At 41.5% G+C, this 14,613-nt stretch overlaps 1 protein-coding gene across 10 annotated transcripts in view; it reads right to left on the bottom strand.

The window, feature by feature from the left end:
• tns1b (tensin 1b) overlaps nt 1–14,613 on the bottom strand; it is a 169,781-nt gene that overhangs the window by 92,363 nt on the left and 62,805 nt on the right. For all 10 annotated transcript variants that reach the window (XM_056389770.1, XM_056389766.1, XM_056389765.1 and 7 more), the window contains exon 3: nt 8,534–8,571. In XM_056389770.1, the coding sequence (XP_056245745.1) occupies nt 8,534–8,571 (38 nt within the window). The remainder of the gene's footprint in view (nt 1–8,533; nt 8,572–14,613) is intronic.

The following is a 14,613-nucleotide window of genomic DNA, read 5'->3' on the forward strand; positions in this document are numbered from 1 at the left end:
TGCAGCGTCTGTGGATTCGCCCCTACAAACACCATTCACATTAAATATATAGTAATACCATTACCGCTATTGATAATATCAAAATATTGATTAGAGCAGTGGAGGAAGTCTGGCTTTAACCTCACCTGGATTCCTGATGGTAGCCAGGTAGCACTAAACAGCAGCAGTTCTCACAGACTTAACGTTGTGGCATTTTAATTTGTTTCCACGACCTCACCGTCCGTTATCCGGTAGCAGACAAAGGGACATTACTGAGGAATGTTTGGTTCAAATTTGTAGCGCATTAACTATTATGCCTCAACATGGAAAGAATGGCCACTGCCTTTGATGTTGTTGTGAAGTAATGACATGGAAGGTAGCTGTAAAAGCAACACCTTCAACTCAAACTCGTGTTCACCAGATGTCGGCTCGGTAAGCGTTACTTAATCCGCTATTAATGACAAGGGCTAAAGGAAGGAAGGGAGGACTGGCAGAGACGCCGCATGTGGTTTATGGTAACAAAACAACACGGCCATTTATGTGAGATGCACAGGTTTAATGCAGGGACCAGCCTTACGCGTGGGAGGTGGGAATTCCCCTTGTTCCTTGGTGTCTGTGTTTGTCCATGCGGGTATACAGTTACTGTACTTGGAGCTTCTGCGCTGTAACACCCGCCGCAACAGTTGCATGTCTGTATGTTAAGAAGTGCAAAGCATGAGAAAGTTATCCGTCTGCATTTAAGGCCAATATGTTTCTCCTCGTCTCGTCTGTTTCCTGTGTCCTGGCTTTTATTATTATCATGACCCTGTGACTGCTGTCTGTAATCAAACTAACACTGTCACAGACGACCGTCAGACGGCCAAGCCACAGGTTTTTTGGTCGAGTAGGGCGCAGATTGCTAGCGTTAACTGTAGAAAGACATAATTTATTAAGTTAGATCTCTAAATTGTTAACAGGTCTCTCTTTCACTCAGCAAATGTACATGACAGGACAAACGCATCCATGTGTTGTCACTGTTCTTCAATTTGACTTTTCAAACCGGAAGAATCACGATGGCTCTTCCAGAAAAGTTGAGTGATAAGCAAAGAAGAACAAACCGAGAGATCAATAGTTCTACGCCTTGGACAAATGACAATGAGAGGGGAAGAAAGTGATGAAGACAGAGGAAGGAAAAACAAGGAGTCTCAAAGAGAGAGGGAGAGAGATCTGTCTGGGTGAGGTCCAGTTTCACAAGTCTGACTCAGGCTTTCCCAAGAAACAGCAGAGCCGAGCAGATCACTGTCCCTCATCACCAACGCCCAAGCAGCGCACACACCAGACTTAACATGGACTTTTCTACTAGATGGTCATGATTAGGCAGCAGGCATGTGAGAGAAAAGTCGACACTTTGAATCAAAGGGCAGGCCCGGAGATATATGGGTGGGGAACTCAGACAAAAAAAGGTTCCAAACTCCCTCCAGTACGTATTGAGGAGGTGAGAAAGGTATTTCACTGCTGTTGTGGATGGAGAAGTTTAAAGATGCCAGAAAAATGGGAGCATGCTCTGCAACTGCTCAAAAAACAAGTTTTGTGGGGCAATGAATTTAAATGTCATGTAATTTATGCAGCTCTACAAAGTCTTGCCCCCTCACTTATTTCTTCCATCACTGTCTCTCTGCATACACTTGGCCCATTGTTGACATTCTTTCCAGCAACTCTTGATTACTCCATCATGTTAAAGGCTGGGCGTTCCTGTTTGTTTTCTCCGCTGTATCTATGCACATGTCGCTACCATGCAGTTACTAAATACATGGCTATAAGCCACTGCTCCTTCTTGAAGCCATTTGCTTACACACAGGAACAAGGAGAGCTGACACATGATTGTTTTTCGACTTTGTGACATTCACATATCACTGAAGGGATTAGTGTTTTGCAAGCTAGGAGGGTTAAAGTTAAAGCTGCACCGATCAATCTTTTCATGTCAACAACAGACGGTGAAACCTGACCTGGCGTTTTAGCATCTTTCAGCTCATTGTTTCGGTTTTACAGCTACGGTTTTGGTTCAGGCTACGTCCACACTACATTTTTGTTTCAGCTCCTTATCAGAAACGATCTCCGCCCATACTAACACACCTGAAAACGCACACATACATGACCATTCAAGTACACTGGGCATTGCGTGAGGGTGGTGTAAACAGGAAGCAGATTGTCAACTCAGCAGTTGATTAGTTGCACAAAATACTACCAATGAGGAGCATCAAAGACAACCGTGGCGTTAAAATGCAGAATTTAACTGCGCAACAGCTGCTAGCAAAGACAACACGGTCAGCAAATTTTTCTGTTTCATTATCCATGTTGTATTCACCACTTGTAGTCGAGGGCGATAAGATCCAATCGGGGAGTGACTGCGGGTGTCTATGTTAGCATTTCCAAAGGTCTCTCATTTTTGCCCGTCCAGAATACAATGCAAACCCCGGAGGTTTCAAACTATAACAGGACCAGCAGCGTTTCCAAAAGTCTCTGTTTTAGGCGCTCGAAAGCGGGCATAGTAGTGTGGACTTCAGGCGTAAGCGTAGCAAAAGTGATGCGTTTTAAAATGAAAATGCATGAGTGTGGATGTAGCCTCGGTGTCACCGCTCTCATCAACCCCAGGTGGCCAGAAACATGCCTCCACCGCTAATTCTGCTCCGCGTTTTCCGGGTGTCTAAATGTTTGCTTAACATGTTAGCCATAACAACTTTATGAGGTGACAGCATGTTAATGTTGTGTTCACAGCTTGTTCAAGAAGCGGTAAATGCAGCTTTAGAGTTGCCTTAGTGTTCTCCCAGGACTGCATTATACCTGCAACGGCTCAACATATCTCTGCATATGATGTGTTCTGCTGCAAGTATGTAGAATCAGTCAAGTATCCTCATCCTCATGATATGAAACAAATTGAAATTGAAACCAAAAACAGAAGAATCCTTTCCGATTCACCAAGAGCCCTCAAATTAGAAGCCATATGATTTATCCCGTGCTCGACTTGTTGTTGTATTCCTGTAAACGTTTGCTGTCATAAGGAGAAGGGCAGAGTAGAGAGCATGTGTTCTGTCCTGTGACTGCGAATTCAATTAGCTCCAGAGCTGTTGGCTGGCTCTGTATGTGATCCGACTGGGAGCCGCTTACCACAATACAATACAATACATACAAACGCAACAGCAAAGAGCCAAGCAAACATTTTAATTATGAGCCCACACCATCCATTTCATATTTGCCCTCGGTCTTTCACATCATTTGACTCTGACATGGCTTTTTGTGTGTTTTCTTAACAGGAGTCCCCCCCACCCCACCACCACCCACCCCCCCTCCTGCTCTCCTTCCTATATGTAACTCCCATTCCTCACTCTTTGCTGGGCCACATCGAATAGGAAGGAAGTTGTTAATGCTGTTGCTGTTTCAATAACATGCTGACATCTTTGAAGCTTCGCTCGGGGTTATGTAATACCTCCTGCACTTACAGTAAAAGAACAATGTGTTGCATCCCTCTATTAATGGCTGGTTTATCTCACTCTCTGGTGTGAATGATTTATAAGGAACTTAGCTCTGCGATTTTATTTAAGTCTTAGAACGGCTAAAATCAACACATTAAAAATCGCATTAACAGATGAGTACAAAGACAGTCTGCAGCAGCAGGAGTGGAGTGATACTTTAAAACACAGTTGACAGGTTTTTTAAGCACTTGAGTCAAATACCTGTCAGTTAGTCTTACAAAGGTTTGAGAAATAAACTGAAAATGAACTTTTGTTGCATCAGCATTCAACAGAAATTACTGCAGAGTACAAGCCCAACAACCTGACAGCAGGTATTCAATCTGCCAGTGTCAGCAAAAAGTGAAATCCCTCATGCCTGCTTTCACCAGTGCCAAAACTACAGCGCTACAACAGCTATATGATCATGAAAGAGATTAGCTGGTGCTTCTAACTCCAGTCTGTATGATAAATCAGCCCTGTAGCAATGTGTGGTATCTGAAGGAAGTCACTGGAACAGAGGATGTGGTTAATCATGCCAAATGATCCTCACAGCTGCTGCTTTAAAAAAAAATCTGTATGAGACAGAATGAAGTTTGAAGACAGAAAAGACTTCCTGGGACATTTCTGTCAGATTCCTCTGTGCATGAAGTCATAGAAGCTACAAGTTACCAAAGTTTAAAGTAGCAGTTTTAGTACTGAAATGATTAGTTAATCGATGTAGAAATAATCAATAACCATTTTAGATCACCAATTCATTGTTCAAGTTATTTATTATGCAAAAAAGTAAGAGTGACAGCAATATTAGCAGCAGTGAAACTGTACTTGGCCACATTGGTGGTTTGAGCTAAGCGCAAACACATGCTAACATGATAATTTACACTAAAAGTACAGCAGAGGCTCGTGGAAATGTTATGCTAATGACGGTTTTACAAGTCATCTTGAGGAGAACATGAATGTATCTAACTTCATGTCAAACAACTGTTGGATAGTTGTTGAGGCGTTTCCCTCAAAACCAGAACGGTCAGCACCATGGTGACGCAAGAGGAAAAGTATAGTATAGATTAAATAATATAATCAAATAATTCAAAAAGTAATCAGCAAATGACTAAAAAAAGAAAAGAAACCTTTAGGTGCAGCCCTACAGGGAGGTCAAAGGTCAGAGTCAACAACAGAACAGATTCCTCTGGGCTGGTAGGGATTTAGTTTTTACTTCAAGATCTTTAACTGAGTGTATGTTTACTGTCACTTGGATGGTATCTCTAATGACTGCCTGACCAGACAGCTACTGTAACCTTCTACCATTATAAATCCAAGCTGTGTTCACCAGGTGAGGGGAAGGCCAGATGCAGAACCGATGTTCCCTCTAAAGAACGCACCTCACATGGGTGGATACAGGTGTTTGGATGTGTCAGCTACATGGAGGCAATAAATATTACAAGATGGATGGTCTGCCTTATTCTCAGCCGAACTTAATATCTCCAGGTGATTACTCAGAAATGTTAAAAATGTTGGGAGACGGTATAGCCACTGATGTGCACACAGTGCTAGAATGACTGATAGCTTAAACTCAGAGGTATGTCGTTTTATCCTGAAAGGTCCTTGAAGGGATTAAATTCATACATTTATTTTCAATGCAACTAATTATTTTAATATTGTAATGATGGAAGAGATGGATCAGTGTGCGACAATGATGGAAAAGAGGCCGAGAGCTGCAACTGAAAGATATTTGTGGAGCATGAAAGGATTCAGAGACAACCTAAGAACCAGCGCTACGAAGACTGTTAACACACACGGCAACACAAAGGAGCAATTCACAGCTTTACATCTGGCGCACATGATGGGCTACACAAGGACATGTCCATCAGCAAGCTGCAAACAACAGTTCTCCAACTGAAACATGTTGTGGTCAGTGAAAGGAACTGAAGGGGTCACAAATAACAACTCTGAAATAACAATCAAACACATTGGAGGCCAGCCAGCACAAAGAAACACTGCAAACATGAATTCTGAGAATTCAGAAGCGGAGAAAAATGAAAACAAATGCTTCATCATTTTGGAGCAGAGAATGAAAAACTAGTGGAGCCACAGTGAATACGTTTTCCTCAACTTTGCTTTCTCAGAGTTCTTTACTCACTTGACGGGCAACAAAGGGTCAATGTAATCCGATTGGTTCTCAGCAACTCAGCTTCTTCCCCAGTATAAGTGCGACTCACATTAGCCCGCAGTAGGGAAATTGAATTGTGTGCAACACGAGTTAAAAAAAAAAAAACAGCAAGTTAACAAATCACTTTCATCCATTAAGAGTGGGAGAAACATATTATACTGTATGATATGTTTATATTGTATGTGACTTAAAGGGAAATCTGCTGCATCGCTTTCCAGCACAAAGGGAAACTGTTTTGCTGCACAACAGTGAAAGATTTGAATACAGGTTCACCTCAGTGACGCTACAAAAACAGTGCACGCAACTCTTACCAAATCTACTGATGTTGCATTTTTTGAATGGTAGGTGCAGAGTGGGAGCTTCTACCATGGCTGCTATTACACTGAAATTAGCGTGAGCAGACTATAAGCTCTTAAGTAGTCAGAGGTTTTACCTTTCCTTAATGCTTTCACAGCAGTACAGCAAGAAAATCCCAGACATCCTGCCCCTTTCCTTTTTAGAAAGTAAGTTCGAGCAAAGGAAGAAGACGTGACAGAGTCAGGGACGTAGGAATGGAAAGTTACTCCATATGCAGGAAAAATGTACACGGAAATTATTCTTGTCTCCACCCCCCCAAGGTGATCTAATGCACCCTTTCTGGCTCCTTCCTGTCATCACCCACAAGTGAAATTTTACTGACAAGATTTAAAGCATTTTTCACATCCAGCTGTGAGTAAACACACCTAAACTGTTGGGGACACATGTGTTCACACACAGGTCTGACCATTTGTTTGCAGCGGTCAGGTTAAATATGGGCCACATGTTATCCTCAGACAGAGATTTATAACTGTAGTGTGTGCTTGGGAAAATCGTCCCAGCTTAAAATTAGTATCGAGGGTTTAGATTCGCAACAGAAGATCATACTGTATATGACTGACAGCCCATAGAAAAGAGCTTAATCTGGTTTAAAACGTACCCGCTGGTCTCACAGGCCCGACTGGGTGCCAGCAGTGATCATGCTTCACCCTGTCGCGGTCACTCCCTTGTTTTTCATCTCAGGCTTGTTAGCAAATTGCTTCCTGCCGGAGCGATGACATATTTCGGTTGAAATGTTTACAAAAGGAAATGCTGCTGTGATTTTTTCGGAGATGGAAAGTTTCGCTTTTGTGTATAAAGACACTGGGAGTATGTTCTGTGCTCCTGTAACGTCTTCTCCCAAGCTGATTTGACCTCTGGCTTCCTGAAATCCAAATGTTATGGACAAAGCCCGTCGCCTACGCTTTCATTCATCACGCTTTGTTCTTCAAAACGGCAACATAAAAATTTGAGTGGGTTGTTCTGGAAAAAGAGGAAAAAGGACATTTTCCACCCTATGTTTTGGCTCTATATTTATCCTCAATAAGCTCTATTCATACAGCACTCATACAGGGGACAGCAGACATAAATAAATCACCAACAACTTCACACAGAAGTCCCCAAATAGAGCACTAACATGGGACAAAATATCTAGTGGAAATAATTGTTAATTAATCAATAATTCACAAAAGATTAACAGGGGACACGAGTCGCTAATCATCTCTAATTTTTACAAGTTATTGGTTGAAAATATTAGTGTCAGCAGGATTTCAGTAATTTAATATTCTCATCATAGCTAGTTGTGAAGCTAGCTCAATTAGATAGCTAGCTCTAAAGCAGTTTTCTAACTTGATAAATCCAAGGTTAAATCAAGACCAGACAAAGGGCCTCATGCAATAATATTTTGGGATTCTTATCCTAAATCTTTTGCTTGTGCAGGTGCTCCACAGGTACAGATGCTTAGATTCACCAGACTCTGCTCCAACGGCACAGCCTGATGAATGCCATGTCTTCCTGAGCCGGTGCATGTTCATGAGATGGGTTTCATTCACAAAAATGTTACCAATGAGCGGAGCCAGGAATCTCAGATGGAAATATCAACACCTGGGAAAATAAAAATTTTTAACTTGGCATGCTTACCACTGAAAGGTAGTGGATTTTTTTTTTTTTTTTTTTTTGTCATATTGATGAACCCATTCATTAAATCTTTGAAATTTATTGCCACTTTCAGTTGTTAAATTTACAATGCCAGGTCAAATGGGCAAGGTTGCATGGGTTGGGCTTATCATTTCAGCCATTTTGTTTGCTAGCTTTCCACTGGAGGCCTGTCCTACATGGCTCACCAGAGCCCACACCTCGTATTTAGTGCGGCCTGTCTGCCCCTGGCATTTCCTGTGAGTAAAAGAGGGGGCAAAGCTGGCAAGTAGGACCCATTTCTATAATAGATACCAGATGAAGGGTGTGTGTATATACGTATATATATATAGGTGTGCATTTGTATGTGTGTGTTCACATACTCGTGTGCAAATCCTACAATAAACCCCATATGGCAGTTGTACCTTTACACACACAAAACACGTGACTTTCCCTCCGTTAAAAAACCCTGCAGGAACTTCAGCTCCAGCGCTCTCCCTCTCATTTTCTTCTACGTGCTCTTTGCCCTTCCCAAAACAAGATGAATCAGGCGACGGTTCCATCCAGAGGTCTTTTATTTCTAGACACAGGGCAATCTCCAAAACGCAAGGGTTCATCCAATCTAAACACGTTCTGGTACAAAGAGCACTTGTTTAGACATTCTTAAGATTTTTTGCAGAACATAAACTCCCAAAACTCCACCTACCCCAACATCTGCATGTATATACACTCACACACATACTCTCACACACACACACACACACACATCCTGAGGAGTAGCTGACTCCGCCTAAAACATAATATTTCCTCCCAATAAACTCACGTGGATTGGAGTGTGTTCAGATTATTTGGAAAACTTTCGCACACACTTTTTACATGTTAAAGTAAAAAAAAAAAATAATTTAACATTTTTAAAAAATATTATGATTCTTACCTTGACTTCACATTTCTTGTGGCAAGCTATTCGGCACACTAGAGAAAACAGAAAAAGGGGGAAAAATGAAATTAACTTTACAGTTCATAAAAATCTCCCAAACACTGAGGAGAAATCCAAACAGTGTGGTTCAGCTTGAATCATGACTTTGAGCAGTTGTCAAGGAGGTATGAAAAAGCAAGAGGTTCATTCAAATTCCACAGAGTGTTTGTTCTGCGGTCAAAGTCAAATATCATCTGCTGTTAGCGGGCTAATGCTGCCCAGTGTTATCTTTGTGCTCTCAGGACATTGGCTCCCTGTCAAAGGCTTCATTCATTTTTCTGAAAGACACCGTGAGCAGCTTTACATCAAACATACAACATAATAGTAGAGTCAACAACTATTTTAATGACAACGTTCAACATTTTATATTCACAACACCGAAAGACTGACCAACTTTTAATCCAGTCTGTAATTCAAGATATTTTATTTCTCTCTTTCTCGATATACAACTCTCCACTTCACACTTCTGATTTCTACTTTGGCTTTAGTAGAAGAGGTCAGAGCTAAATCAAACTACAAATTGGAAGTTAAGCGGTGGTGACATAGAAGTCATGTGAACGTGGTAGTAGTTTGTTTTTAGTATTTAGGCTTCAAACATCAAAAAAGTGATGATCATTAGTTAAAATGATCCTGCTGCACAAAACGTGTTGATATCATAAACTTTTGTTTGGCACGGAGTTTATTTTCTGCTTTAATCCAAAAGGGTCAGGGTGAAACTAACATCCAGGTTGGCCCACAAAAATACATCATCCCTGTAGCACTCTGTGGCAGTAATATAGCAGGTATGTACATTGACCAGCATGTGGAAAATCTGAGTTGTGATCTGATGATAGTGTCATATGAAAAGTCAAGGAATCACTCAAGTTATTATAGTTCATCCAATGGAACAAAGTACAAAAGTTCAAGGTATTTAATTCAGTATTTGTGAAGAAATTTCACTCTGGACATTGATGTTAGCACGGCTGAAAAACACAACAGCCTAAAGTTTCCATTCATCAGAAGGAGGCGATGTTAGCCTACGTCTGGTTTACAGTTGAGATTGAATTCATAAAAACCTAGAAAATGTAGTGAAATAAGATTTAAAAAGTTTTTTAGCTAATAGGATTTCAACACATTGTTTGCAGCTTCCCCTCTACCCTCAAGCCCTCTGTGCAGACTCCCACTGCGTCTACAAATAAGGGTCAATAGGGGAGAGCACCTGGAGTGTCGGCCCATAAATTGTCAGATCCCCCTCGCAGGACAGAGAGTGAAAACACAGCTCAGTGTGCTGAGGTATGGGCTTTCCAAATAAAGAGAAGACTGTATGCTTTTACTGGAACACGCTTCACCTTATGTAATGAGTTATTCTTCCTGTCTCGAGCCACATTTTTCAAAGCAAGTGTAATATCCATTGTGATTAGTTGTTAAGTCACTGATATGAAGTTGGGAGGAGGCCAGTCCCCACACTGTGTGAAAGTGCAGATCAGTCGAATGTTTTAGGAACCTTATCATCTCTGTAATCTTTCTTTCCTCAGATATGCCTCTTAAAAACTTTGTTCTCTTTGATGTACAGTATGTCCCTTAATCACACATTATATTCCCCAAACAAAGCCCTCAAACCCTTTGTTCTTCAAACCACGTGCTCTACTGTTTACTTCCAAAGATCCACCCTCTCGATCCAGTGAAGATTCAGACGAGGAAAAAGGAGAGACTTGAGAGAATGGCTTTTTTCTCTGTTGTCAGCTGTGAGGTCTTATACAAGACAGGTGATTCTTTCAAAATCATGTCCAATCAGCTGATTGGACCACAGGTGGACTCCAATCAAGGTGTAGAATCATCTCAAAGATGATCAAGAGAAATGGGAGGAACCTGAGCTACATTTCAAGTGTTTATCTGAATATCTACGTAGTTTATGGAGGCCTAATCATTCTTCAGTTTTTCCTTCTTAATGAATTTTGCAAAAGTGTCAAAAATCCAGTTTTTGCTTTGTAATCATGAGGTATTCAGTGTTGACTGATGAGGGAAAAATTCATTTAAACTACTTTAGCATAAGGCTGCAACATAACAAAACGTGAACAAAATGAAAGGGGTCTGAATACTTTCTGGATGCACTGCAAACCTTAAATAGACCTTAGCCTGTTCCAGGGTCAGAGGTTAAGTGTTCAGATCAGCTACGGGTCAAGCCGACAGCCACAAGACCTTGAATCATATCCAACCGTGATTCATTTTTCTTTTCCTTTCTTCAGACACACCAGCATTATTTACTCATTTTGAGGAGACTGGTATTTTAGGAAACCCACATGCAGCCATGTTTTACTTGATTGACATGTCACTAATAAAACTCCTCATTTATTGATACTATAACTTATATCAGATGTACGGAAAAAATAAAATTCACTGTTAGCACACAAGATGCAACGTGCATTAACTGTCTGCGCCACTAATAAACCGGTAGACGAGGAGCGCATATGTGCTGAAACTGGGGAAAGTGAGAAGCTTCCTTTTTTTGAGCCAAATGTGTAATTACATCATGGTGCACTTAGTTTCTATTTAAGCACTCGCAGGACTATATTTGCATTTCGGGGGGTGACATTTAAAAGTCAGTATGACTCCTTAATTAGAGGCCTTCAAATGTGGGTGGCACAGTGAAATCCTACCGGGATACACATTTCCATGTCCTCCAGAGAGAGTTCCCATGGTCGAACCGAACAGAGTCCGGGGCAGAGAGCGACTCCAGACTGAGACAAAAATGTTGGAGCACATTAAGTTATACAAAGTCTGGAGCAGCAGACTGTGAATGAGCAGACAAATGCATTTCGTTTCATTCCAACCCACAAAGTTCATTTTCAATTCTGCCAATTAACAAGTTGATGATTTCTCCGGTTGAGTGATTAATCAGTTCTCCTGACGAGCTATGAAATGTCACAAAATAGTGAAGAATCCTCATCACAATCTCCCAGAGCTCAATGTGATGCAGTGGAAATCCTTGTTTTGTGAGAAAGTCCAAAACACAAAGACATCCGCCTGGGGTTAGTGCAGAAGGTGGATACGGAGCCTTTATGAGAGAGAGTATAGTCTATGTTTACAGAGCAGCTCTGGCTTTAAGAGACGGAGCGGGTCATTCAGTAATCACAGGGTTGATGGTTTGATTCCCAGCTCCTCCCGTCAACATGAGTCTGAGCCCCAAACAGGTGAACGAGAGGCAGCTGTGCTGTATCAATGCAGTCTGTTCATCATATAAAACACTGTACTTGGCATTTCTGCTACAATTGCTGATTATCTGAACTAACAAACTAAAAGTGTTAAATGACCACAATGGGACCTACAAGAAGTATTTTACATTTTATTATATGGTACAACACAAGAATGGCAGTGGTGAAAAGTAATTAAGTAGATTTACTTAACTACAATTTTGAAGTACTTGTACTTTGAGTATTTCCAATTTATGTTTATACATCTACTTTACTACATTTTAGAGGAAAATATTGTACTTTTTCATTACATTTATTCTACAACTACAGTTACTAGTTACACACACGCACGCACACACACACACACACACACACAAACACACACACACTCTCTCTCTCTCTCTCTCTCTCTCTCTCTCTCTCTGACCTGTAGTCAGGTGTAAATCAGGAAACACGTGATTTCAGCAAACTGCACTAAGAATGATAACTGGCTGAGTTGCTCTGTCCTGAGAGAGACACACAGTCAGTCAGCAGAAGCTGAGTGAGATGTCAAACCGATCACAGCGCCACAACAGAAGTGAAAACACCTGCAGGCCCTTTAAGATTTTACATACAAATCATGTGATACCTTCATAAAAAAATTAATAAAAGAAGGATCCATTACTGTTAATTAAAGTACCAAAGAACATAACAAGTATTTAACGTTTGCTCCACATTTATCTGCTACATTTAAATGCTGCTTATACAGTATTAAAATGCACTGTAAGGGTCAACTCTGCATGATGAGGACTTTCATCACTTTTGATACTTTAAGTACATTTACCTGAGGGATATTCTGTATTCTGAATACGTATACTACAGCATTTCCACACTGTAATATTACTATTTTACCCTGAGTAAAGAATCTGCATACTTCTTCCATCAGTGGAGAAGGAAGGTTCACTGAGGCCTGCACAAAGTATTTTTGACGTACTGGATGTGACATAAGTCACAGGGAATGCTCTCTTGGTTATGAAATTCAAACATACATGGCTGTTTGCTTGATAAGCATTAAAGCCATGTGCCTGTCCATCGGGACGATGTCCAGTGCCGTTTCCAGCACGTGAGTCCCCGGTAAACACCACTCCTGAGCCACATGGGAAGAAGCAGGACTTCCATATTGGGTGTGAAAGCGACGAGCACAAAGAGCCCGGGTTAGGCTTTACCTTGTTAGGAAGTTGGAGCTTTGGAGAATAAACAGAAATGTTCCTGGTGGAGTGAAGGAAGAAAAAAGGGGGTGGGGTTGCGACGGTGTTTGAGGGGTGAGGAGAGAGAAGATGCCTGAAGAGAAGAGAAGATATTGGATGAATAATATAGTGGGGGTGCAACAACTGCTCACATCAATCATTAAGAATATGAAAGGACAGCGGGGATGGGAGTCGGTCTGAATGAGGAGATGATGATGAGTGTGGAACACTAGTTGCTATCTGACTCTGGGTCTGTGGTATGCTATACAGCATCAGGGGGGAAAAAATTATGGAGGCGGGGTGGGGTGTGGGGGTGGTGGTGACTGAAGCTGGGCCATTTCCTTCTCCTGGTCCCTTGGAATGAGTGTGTACTCCCACCGGGCTGGGCTGGACCCCCTTTCAGCACCGAACACAATCAGAGGGCAGGGCTGGAGAATTTCCTCTTCCCCCCTCCCCTCACTCTCACTCTCTCCATCCCTCTCCCGCCCTCTCTCTCTTCCCTCTCATGCACAGTCACAAACACGTGAGCACCCACACGTGTACATACAGTGTACTAGCATACACAGCACGTCATACACATGACACATACTAACTCTGTGAACTAATGACTTCTCTCTCTCTTACAGTACTCAGTGTTTGATGGGGTGGAAATTTGAAAACTGAAAATGTTTGGACTCCAGGTGGCGCTCATGATAATGCAAAAAATAACTATAGGCCAAATTCAATTATCATTATTTTTATATATTTAGACTAGTATTGTTTTCAGAAGTCCTTGTCCACATGTAACTTTCATCTATTTAATGGTGTCTACTGTGAACAGAAGTCACAAGTGATTCTGCAGAAACAATGAATGCACTGCTGGACAAACTTGATTTTCTACACTCTTGAACGCAGTGACAATATTATCAATATTCAGTATTCTATATTTTTCCATATCGCAGTAACAGGTGACGTCTCTGTGCAACGGAGCTCCGCTGTAGTTCAAAAAATCATTAAAAACACATCACTGAGCCGCACTGTTGCACTGGCTGACATGTTCATTCATTATGATGAACAATGGCATTGTAGATTTTGTTGAGGCGATCCCACACACATCATCCTGCTGCTGTAAATAAACAGTAGCACACCAGATGTGTTTACTAATCTGCAGCTGAAAATAGTCCTCAATGAATGCACAGTTTCCTGCTGTTGGAGGAATGTCCGCTCAAAACTACAGTGCATAGCTATTTTAGTAAATTATTTAGATTTTTTTTAAGGCTGAAATGTTATATTTGGGACCTGCTTTTAAAGATTCATGTCCTCAGTTGGAACCAATGGGCTTCAGGCTGAGTGCCAGAGAGGGGTTAGGCCCCTCAGAAGTATTGAGAGATAAAATATTGGCTTAGTCTTGAGCTGTAGTCTCCATGTAAAAGCTGTAAACAACCCTACTGCTCATAACATGTCTCCACAAGCCGGTTTTTGTGAACTTTTCTTCGCGACCTGAAAACATCTCTGCACAGTGGCTGAAAACCCACTCACGCTGTGGAGCATTTGTCCCTTTCCATCACGCTCCGGCTTGAATCGATCATTCACAGTGCATTCAAAGTTGGGGAGTGGGACAAGGATGGAAAAAAAGAGGATAGAATCAGGACTTGAATCAGGC

Source organism: Seriola aureovittata, chromosome 11, assembly GCF_021018895.1.
Source record: "Seriola aureovittata isolate HTS-2021-v1 ecotype China chromosome 11, ASM2101889v1, whole genome shotgun sequence".
NCBI classification, from domain to species: Eukaryota; Metazoa; Chordata; class Actinopteri; order Carangiformes; family Carangidae; genus Seriola; species Seriola aureovittata.